Here is a 10,527-nt window from a genome sequence, read left to right on the forward strand (position 1 = left end):
CATCAATTAAAAACTAAAAACAGAATTAAAAGAAGAAGTACTAATGGCATGAAAAAACAATTTGGGAATCCATTTCAATATCCGCACTACCTAGACTTGTGTTCTTGAACCAACTAAGAGCTTCGTGTAAACTGAAAGCCTCAGCCTTTTAACCGCATAACTCCCTGATTTTTTACTCCTAACTTACATGTCAAAATTTGATTCATTAAAAAGAAAAAGGTCAAAATTTGTATTACTTTTATTCTTCTTCCTCCAATCAAATCAAATCACATACGGCGCAAATTTTACTCAATTAGAGTCCACCTATCATTTCCTTTGGACACGTAAAACATTAGCATTTGGAGCATTGAAGCATTACTACAATTGATGCATGTAGCAATGAAGATAAATAAGTACAACCCAATGGATACAATCTAAATTAATGAGATAGACCTAACAAAAAAGTTCTAGTTAAAATTCACGACTAAAATTTTCTTATTTCGGAATATATGATATAGATATCAATGCAGTATGATAGGTAGCTTTCAATTCATAGAGAATCAAATTTAAAATATTGCAGTTATTAGGCCAACAGTTGACCAACTCATTTAGGATTGTTCCAAAAAGAAATTATGCATATTCTATGTGTGGGTGTGTGCATTATTAAAGTGGCCTATCTATGTATTTTTAAATAATAAGAAGTACTCGCAATCATTATTTTAAAAATGTGCACGGAGTAAATTAAATCTCGTTCATGTTTAATAGCTAACTATTTGAAGGAAGTGATCAATAGATGGAAGGGAAGGATTGGAACGAATTGAAAGAGGAAAAATAAGATTGACATTAAATCAATTGGAGACGTGAAAGACATGCCCTAAAATCAATGTATAAAACAAGAAATTAGGTAATAAGACAGCCCCTACACAAACATGAAATGCACCAAACAACGTACTTTAAGTAAACCTTAGCTTGCGGCCAATTCACCACTGCCTTTTTGGTCTATGGAATAAACATTTGTGTGGAAGAATACAAGCTACCTACTTAAAAACAACTCAACATGGGTGTTAATCCTAAAAACCCATTTTCTAGCTTATACAGGCAATTAGATTTTGCTTATGTATAGCTACCTACCCTCTATTGAATACATCGATACAAAGAGTAATCTCAGTCAAATTGGTCAAACTGTTGACTTAATATCCACAAACTTAAACATGTTGTTACTATTATACACCAGGGTGTGTACAGGATAAACTCGCAAACTATACATGAGAAATAAATCGCACTAAAAATATCATGTACAGTAGATTTGACTGAGAGAGTGGTATTTTTATTCCCGGTTTGTTGCATGTTGAAGGAAGCACCACATGTCCTTTTTCTTTTTTTCAGTTTGTTTTAAAGAACCAAATGGTTCAAATCATACATAGACCGGAAAGAATATGCTTTACCTTGGTATTAAAGCTTAGCTTATTAGCAAATGTTTCTTTTTCCTTTTCATGAGGTTGTCAATACAATACCAGAATACCATATACGTATACCCACCGAACGACACTCCAACCAGCCTTTTATCGTATTCCGCCATGCTCTATTACGATACATAGCAAACTTTTGATTTACGAAAAAATCTACAACTGCTATTCAAAAATTTATTCTTAATAAGCTAACATGTTTTGTAGCTCTAGTTAGTAAAGAATCGCAAGAAAACAAACCAACTTAGGTTACTCATATAGTTGACTAATTCAAACTAAGAAAGTCAATAGATAACTCTCGAGGAAAGTCAGTTTTGAAACATGATAATTATCAAACAAACTATTCGACTAACTTAGATGGGGTTGTCCCATTCCATAACCAACCTAGCTCATACTATACTAGGTTGCCCTAAAACATATATTTAATTTCTGTTACATTGTGGACTCACAAATTTGAACTTTATGTAATTTATGCTTGTGTTTAATTAATATGGATGTTTATTACAATTATTAAATTGTGTTACCATTTTAAATAAGTAAATTGTAGTTTCAGATTTAGCAAAAACTAGGGGTAGACATCAAAGTAGTCATCAATATAATAAGCCGAAAATTAAGGAACATTGCCAGCTTTAATTTACAATGTACAGTCTTGCGTTTTAGATTTTGATTCTTAAGATGGGATGGATCGGAGATACGTGTTTGGGATAGCATTCTCAAGTTCGTATAATTGATATTTCTTGATCTTAACAAATTAAGCACTTTTAGACTAATATGATCTCATATCGGCTTCACAAGATATTGTAAAGTGGTATTAAGTTGGGGCTAATAAACCTCCACTCATGAGCTAGCTTTTGTGGTGGAGTTCATTAGGGGCTTGATTGGAGTGTGGTATCAATTAATTTGGTTCTCTTATTGATAGGTAGGACTCTGGTGGGAAAGATCTACCCGTGCTTGATAAGGTTCAAAGTGAACTGAGAAGAATCCAGTGAAAGTTATTTAGAGTAAAGCGGGATACCCGGTGTCGAGAAAAGTCCAGGGTTGATTCGTCTAGATCAGAGTAAGCCATCGCGGATGTCGACTTAAATATTACTCTACAATCTCTTGTGGAGACGGTGTGGGAACGTGTAGACTGATTTTCTTTAAGTCAAGTCCACTGATTTTGAAAATAAACAGACCATACATGTCATCTCAAACCGATCGCCCAACTTTTAGTACCCGGACCATCGTGTATATTCTCCGATCCTCATGTATGAAAAACTATCAATATAATCTATATTGATAAGGTGAAAAGCAATGCAGTTAAATTGTAACATTTGTGTGTACATTTGATATTTACTATTCTATCATCATCTATAAATCATATGCATAAGTATATATGCATGCATGGGTTATGGGTAGCTGCTATTAATACCATCCCATATGTTCTTGCATGCCATACTCGAAACCACAGAAAACAACTAATACATACAACAAAATGACTCCAAAACTTATTCTTTTCTTCACACTCTTTCTACTGCCGCAAACATTTCACAATCGGGGATTCTTCACCGCCGCCGCCGCCGCCGTCCGCGGCGGCGGCAAGTGGAACTTACTACAACCCAGCATAGGCATTTCCGCCATGCACATGCAACTCCTCCACAACGACAAGGTCGTCGCCTTCGACCGCACCAACATCGGCCCCTCCAACATCTCATTGCCCGACGGCAAATGCCACCACGGCGGCGGCGGCGGCCTCGGCGGCAGAAAACCGCCGGACGACAACTGCACCGCCCATTCCGTCGAGTACGACGTCGCGTCCAACTCCTTCCGCCCCGTCCTCGTCCTCTCCGACTTCTGGTGCTCCTCCGGCTCCGTCTCCCCCGCCGGCACCCTCGTCCAAACCGGCGGCTACGGCGAAGGCACCCGCGTCGTTAGGCGTTTCAGTCCATGCAATGACGCGGAATGTGATTGGGAAGAAATCCCGTACGGTTTGGTCCGACCAAGGTGGTACTCCACCGATCATATCTTACCGGACGGCCGGCAAATCATCGTCGGCGGCCGGCGAGCATTTAACTACGAGTTTTTCCCGAAATCCGGCCCGGCGGACACCTTCTACTCCCTCCCGTTTCTAGCGCAGACAACTGATCCCGGACTCGGCGCCGAGAATAACTTATATCCTTTCGTTCTCCTCAACGTCGACGGAAACCTCTTCATATTCGCAAACAACCGAGCAATCTTGCTGGATTATGTTAACAACGTTGTTGTGAGAACGTATCCGGAGATTCCCGGCGGCGAGCCGAGGAATTATCCGAGCAGTGGCTCGGCGGTTCTGTTACCTCTGAAGAACTTGAAAGGTCCAACTACCATGGCGGAAGTTTTGGTATGTGGTGGGTCACCAAAAGACGCATATTATAATGCGAAAAGGAATATTTTCGTTGGGGCATTGAATACTTGTGGGCGGATCGTGATAACCGACCCGAACCCGGAATGGATAACGGAGGAGATGCCGTTCCCTCGGGTGATGGGGGACATGGTGATATTACCCACCGGGAATGTTCTGATCATTAACGGCGCCACTAACGGCGCCGCCGGGTGGGATTTGGGCCGGAACCCGGCTTTCCACCCGGTTCTCTACCGCCCCGATGCCCCACCCGGGTCCCGATTCGAGCTCCAAAACCCTAACAAAATCCCTAGAATGTATCACTCCTCCGCCGTTCTCATCACCGACGGCCGCGTCCTCGTCGCCGGCAGCAACCCTCACGCAACCTACAAGTTCACCAATGTGTTCTTCCCGACGGAGTTAAGCATGGAAGCGTTCTCCCCGTCGTACCTGGACCCGAAATACGCCGCCCTCCGGCCGGAGATTGTTTCGCCGGCGTCGCAGTCGGGGCTGAGCTACGGGGAAGTGGTGTCCGTTCAGTTTAAGGTTTCCGGCAAGGTGGACATGAGCCAAGTTAAGGTAACAATGGTGTCGCCGGCGTTTAGCACACACTCGTTCTCGATGAACCAACGGTTACTGGTTCTGAACACCGTGAAAGTGAAGGCCGCCGGAGAAGAAGAGTACGGAATCGACGTGGTGGCTCCGGATTCCGGTAATCTGGCTCCGTCTGGATACTATCTTCTCTTCGTGGTTCATCGAGAAATACCCAGCAAGGGAATCTGGGTACACATACAGTAAATTAACAGTTCATAATTTTTACCATTAACACAATCGTCTATGATGTTGTACTATAATTAACAAATTTTAATAATTACTATAAAAACCATGAAAATGTGGGCATGTGATTGCGGAAAATAAGATCGGATTTAGCTATAAAAATCATCAAAGTGTAAGGAAAAGGGACATCCGGAGAGAAAAAGTGATGTAATTACTTCATTTTATTGTCTAAGTGACAAATATCATTAAGTGCCAAATAGGTACTTCCGTACTTTGCTACCTCACATTTCCTATAGCATTGTCATTTGTTGACGCAATCATTCTATCCAATCTTTATGGGCATCTTTAATAGTGGAATTTTTTATAACGCAAAAAACAAGAATTTATTAAGTAAGGTTCATGCTCAAAACGTGAGCAATGAAGGGAAAAGGAATAAGAGAACAATCTGAGTAGTCCGACAAAAAAAGAGTTTTTCTAGCTAATACATGGCTACATGGGTTGCTCTATTCGCAGACCGCTTAACAAACGCAAGGCTTAAGTTTGTAAAGTCATAAGTTATTTTTCTTACATCAGTAGTGGGGTTTCCTCCCTTGATCTTATTTTGAATGATGTCAATAGTGATTTTTTGTTGTGATTTTTGAAGAGATTTTGTGGGGGTGATTAGGAAAAATAAGATGAGATGGAAGAGAAAAAAAATAATAAAATAAAGCAAATTAAAAAAAAAAAAAAAAACATCCACATAAACGCGCCCGGTGGGCGCAGTGGTGACAGCCACGCTTGTACGGCGTGAATGGCAAGATTGAACAATGGGTCCCACATTTCTGCAAAAAAAAACTCCTTTGCCGGAGGAACTCACACATTCTCATTCTTCCCTCTCTCTCTTCCATGTTGGCAATTGTTATCTCAAAAACCATGTAAAAACCCCCCAAAATATACTATTGGTGATGCTCTTGATACATCTCTCCTACTTTCTCATCCATCCACCCAACTTAAAATCTACAAAAGACCCAATAAAAATCTTCATTGGTATTGCTCTAAATTAGCAATTTATATCATGGACCAGGGCCCACATAACATTATGGACCTTGGATTGAAACGACGAGGTACATAATTCATATCCGTAAGGTACAAAATATAATAACACAAGACATAAAAAATCATAACACAAGCTAAAGTATATACACATGTTATATATTTACTTATTTTTCATAAGCACATAATTTCACAACACAAGACACATAACTTCATATCATAAGACACAATTACTAATTTGTTTCAGGTACAAAATTCATATTCTTAAAGTATAAAATTTCATTACACAAAACAAAAAAATTCACAACATAAGACACATACACATGCCCCATGCCCAAGATTCACAATGCATTGTGAACCTTGGTCCATGGCACGAGGATTGCTCTAAATTTAATACGAGTAACAAGGTACATAAAAAAGCAATCGTTATATCCTACACCACCGCGCACATAGCACTGTGCGCCGCGCGCCTCCCAAAACGACGTCGTTTTGGGGTAGTGTTGGGAGGCGCAGGAGGAAGTTGCTGAGATTATGTGTATTTGTTAACAACGTTATGTGTATTTGTTCACAACGTTATGTGTATTGGTTCATACAGTTATGTGTATTTTTTATACAATTATGTACATTCTTTTTATACAATTATGTACATCCGAATCAGAAAATTTATGTGTATTATGTTAAGAGTCGATGTGTATTATGTTAAAAGTTTATGTTTATTATGTATTATGTTAGATTATGTGTATTATCTTTTAAAAAGAGTATGTATATTTTGTTATATAATTATGTACATTCATGTATAACATTATGTGTATTCTAGTATAACATTATGTACATTCTTGAACAACGGGTTTTTTTTTTTTAAGAAAAAACTACTGCCATTCATTGGGGCGGGAAATTTAAAAAAAAAAAATAATTAAAACGACTTCGTTTTGCATCTGGGCGCATAGTGCAACGCGCGCCGTGGTGTAGGATATAAATTGCCATAAAAAAGTCCATGAATTGTTTTGGTTTGGGACTTTGGGCGCAATTCCTAGTTAGTTGGGCCAACAAAGATTATATCCAGTTGGGCTAGGCCGAATAAGCTGCTCATGGAATCTGACAATTTGGCAAGCAGCTGGAGTGCAAATGAAACTGATGACAAATTCAATTCAAAGGGGTCACTGTCAATTCGAAATTCTGTTATCTTCCCACTGTAAGCGCGTTAACACTATGCCTGCTCTGCTTGCCTGCACTGAGACAGTGAGGAACGCTCACATGACAATCAGTCTTTGATAAAATCGCGTAATTTTAACCGCAATCACCGCCATTCGGCGGGAAAATCCTGCTTCCAAAAACCCCCCACTTTTATTCCTGTCTTCACCTTCAACAAACACATACGTGGCTTCAGCGCTGTGAATCAAACAATTCAGGTAACTGCGATGCACTTCTTCCTTTTCTACTGTAATACTCCAACATGCTCTTTTGATTTGTCTTCTCAATTCTCATTCTTGGGGTAGTGCATTTATTGAGTTTTCGTTCTCCTTGCCCTTAGCCCAAAAGGCAAAATTCCCTCACCCGGGCCCACACCTCGGTCTAATGGAGACCAGTGTCTGGTGTCCACAAAGAGCTCACCACATTAGGTGTAATTCTCACACTACTACTAGATATTGGAAGAGCTAGGACTCTAGGAGTGATAGGGTAATCAGGGAATTGGGATTGTTTTTACTTGTTTAGAGGGGGTTGGTTCTCATGAAAGCTGTGAAATTCTGTGTGGTTATGGTCTGGGCATTATTGGAGGGGAGGAAAGTTTTAGTCTTGATTGTAAGTTTGTAATCTGGAAATAATTAAGAAAAGTTTGAGTCTTTACTGTGATTTCAGGTTGAAGGTGAGTACCATTGTGCCTTTTTCATCACCTAGTTCTGATGGCTCGGCAGATTTCCAATCCACCAATTCATCAGAATATGGGGTTGGGAGCTTCACTTGCAAGGTCCTTATCTCAGCCAACTGTTTTTGCAAACAATTCCCTGCCTCCATTAAGCCCTTCTCCTCACAGTGGCCCACCAATGCCTTCAGCTATCTATAGCTTGAAGGATGCAATCATTGAGGATGCAGATGGTGCTTCCCAAGGCAGAGAGAATGTTTTGCGAGGTAGTGATGGCCTTCCACCTCGTAAAGGCCATCGTCGTTCCAATAGTGATGTTCTATTTGGGATCTCGGCTAGTTTTCAGTATCCACCTCAGTTGATGATGCCCATGCATGGCCAGGGGGATTGTCAGGGAAGAGATGCTCCCATTCTTCTGCAGAAACAGGAAGTGAATGTGGGTAGTGGGGACAAGAGCCATGCAAAGGGGATGGGTGAAAAGAAATTTGAGGGAGGGGTTATACATAACCTGTTCTCTTCATACATGAATTTGGGTAATTTAGAACCATTTTACTCTTCTGGAAATGAGGATAAAAGTAAGGATAGCATGGTTAGTGGGACCAAGCAGATAAGCTCTGGTGATAATAGCAATGAAACAGAAAGTGGTGCTAAAATCCACACAGCAGGTGCAGGAGAAAAAGTTAAAAGAAGTGCTGCTGGAGATACTGTGCCTGTCACTCGACACTTCAGGAGTCTTTCAATGGATAGCGCTTTTCCAAATTTGAGCTCTGTTGATGAGTCACAAAAGTTACCCACTTCTCTGGGAAATCAACTTGGGCAGCTTTCACCTAGCAATTCGTTGAATGAAAGGTTACCCAAGTTGAATTTTGATCTTATAAGTGTTGAGTTTAGTGAAGCTGAGCTGAAAAAGATTATGGCTGACGAAAGGCTTGCTGAGGTTGCAACGACAGATCCTAAACAGGTGAAAAGGTATGGCTGTGATGGGCATGTACTGATGTACTTGCTAAAGTACTGCAATCTTTGAAGTATCTGGATGAAGGAATCATTTAATTTGTTTGTTTGCAGAATATTGGCTAATCGTCATTCTGCAGCTCGTTCCAAGGAGCGAAAGATGCGGTATATTTCAGAGTTGGAACACAAGGTTTATACTCTGCAAACGGAGGCAACCACATCGTCAGCCCAAATTACTACTTTGCAGGTGCGTTTTGCAAGCTTATGAACTTTCTATGATCTTCCCTTTTTAAATGCAAGATTGTTTATTTTGGACATTGTTGATGTTGTTGTTCTTTTCAGAAAGATATTAGCAGGCTTAAAAGTGAGAACAATGAATTGCAATTCCGCCTTCAAGCTATGGGTCACCAGGCACAACTCAGAGATGGTACTTAAGTCATTTCAGTACTTCTTAAAAGCAGAATTACAGAAAGATTATAAACCTATTTTGCTGCATTTTCCATTTCCCTATTGATTTTTCAATTTGTTTCTGCACCATAAAGTGTAAGATGATCTGACGTCTCTTTCTTCCCTCCCTTGTGCAAACATTGCAAATTTTCTTCCTGATTCCTGAGATTTGTTTCCCAAACTTCAAATACAGTTTTCACACGCTCCTAGTTAGAGTAGTTATCTGCGTAAATATCTATTATAGATATCACATATCATGTGTCATGAAGGGATTTATTTACGTTTGGTTATATTTGGCAGGTCTGCACGAGTCACTATCTGCAGAAATCCAGTGTCTAAAGCTTGCAATGGGTGAGTTGAGGGAAGAGGGAAAACTCTCGAATCAAGTGCCTCGTGAAATTTCCCAGAAGCATCATATGTTTCAGGTGCAGCGTCAGCAGCCTGGTCAAGTCCAAGTTTCCTACTGCCAATAGGCGCATCAAGAACAGCATCAACGGCTTTAGTAAAACTTACACCGCCTATCAGCATTGTCAGTCGGAGCAAAGTTGTGGTGCTTCACGGTTACTCAACCACATAGTATCTGAAGATAGTACAGTACAAGTAAAAAGCCCTTACACAGACTTCTCTATTTATTATATACGCGTGATTCATTCAAGTGCAAATAATTGCCCTTTTTCTTCATTGAACTTGGAAGGTTTGGCATAGTTTCTTTAGCTATTAACAGGCATGATACTTTAAGATAAGCACGACCCATCATTCACCCTGCTTTCGTCGCGTTCTTTAACCATTTTGTGTGCTTGCATCTATCCCCAAATGACTCTACAACTGACCCGAAAGTACACAAAACACCGAAATCCCAACTGAAAAGAGTTATAGTGTTAATGTTCATATATACCTTCCTGTTCTGAGCTTAGGTGAGGTGTGCAGAATCAGACACTGTTTTTTTTTTTTTTTTTTTAGTTTCTTGGTAGATGAAAACTTATTATTATAGCAGTATTATGTGTTGATCAATCAGTAGTAAAAGTGGGGCATAGAAGCATTCTTGCAATGCACGTTGCAGTGATTCCAGTTCATGTGTATCCCTGTGAATTGAATGTTTTTATCATGGTGAGGGCCTACCTTTCCAATCATTGTTGCTTTTGAAGTCAAGTATGAAATGGAGAATACCCAGCCAGCATACTAATTTCTGCATTTTATTACTGTAAGAGCTTCCAACTGTCCATTAATGTTTTCTCTGATCTGGTTTCCACTTCTTTCATATAATAAACCATGGTAAGTATAAAGTAAGAGTTTTTTTTTCCCATATTTCTTGAGAAATTTTTTTCCTAATACAACTAAAAGAAAGGAAAAAAAAAAAAAAAACATTAATCTAGATCATGCAACACCAACAATATCAGTAAAGAGAAGTGGTGCTTGCATGGACAGCTCAACTGGTCGCAAGGGTGAAATTTGTTACAAGAAATCCAGGATCAAGTCTCACCAGCCATAATGTGAAGCAATCTCTCAAAATGAGGGGCGCTCTTTATGCGCAGTGAACAAAAATCTAGCTTTTGTTGGTCTGTTAATAAAAGTTATAAAGAAGGTGACAATTAAGTGATGAAGAAGAAGATAAGGTGCATGGATTGGGCATGATTAAGGTGCAATCTTTCTAACTA

The 10,527-nt window shown here is 39.8% G+C and overlaps 2 protein-coding genes across 2 annotated transcripts; both read left to right on the forward strand.

The window, feature by feature from the left end:
• The first annotated feature begins 2,854 nt into the window (after positions 1–2,854).
• On the forward strand, positions 2,855–4,852 carry LOC109149169 (aldehyde oxidase GLOX-like). The gene has a single exon (XM_019296829.1). The coding sequence runs from the start codon at positions 2,875–2,877 to the stop codon at positions 4,600–4,602; it is 1,728 nt and encodes a 575-aa protein (XP_019152374.1). The 5' UTR covers positions 2,855–2,874; the 3' UTR covers positions 4,603–4,852.
• A 1,946-nt stretch (positions 4,853–6,798) lies between these two features.
• Positions 6,799–9,865, forward strand: LOC109149535 (transcription factor RF2a-like). The gene is made up of 5 exons (XM_019297344.1): positions 6,799–7,022; positions 7,471–8,443; positions 8,540–8,672; positions 8,768–8,852; positions 9,173–9,865. Exons 2-5 carry the CDS (start codon positions 7,515–7,517, stop codon positions 9,343–9,345), a joined length of 1,320 nt encoding a protein of 439 aa, XP_019152889.1. The 5' UTR covers positions 6,799–7,022; positions 7,471–7,514; the 3' UTR covers positions 9,346–9,865.
• Positions 9,866–10,527: the final 662 nt, after the last annotated feature.

Source organism: Ipomoea nil, unplaced genomic scaffold (assembly GCF_001879475.1).
Source record: "Ipomoea nil cultivar Tokyo-kokei standard unplaced genomic scaffold, Asagao_1.1 scaffold2159, whole genome shotgun sequence".
Taxonomy (NCBI): Eukaryota; Viridiplantae; Streptophyta; class Magnoliopsida; order Solanales; family Convolvulaceae; genus Ipomoea; species Ipomoea nil.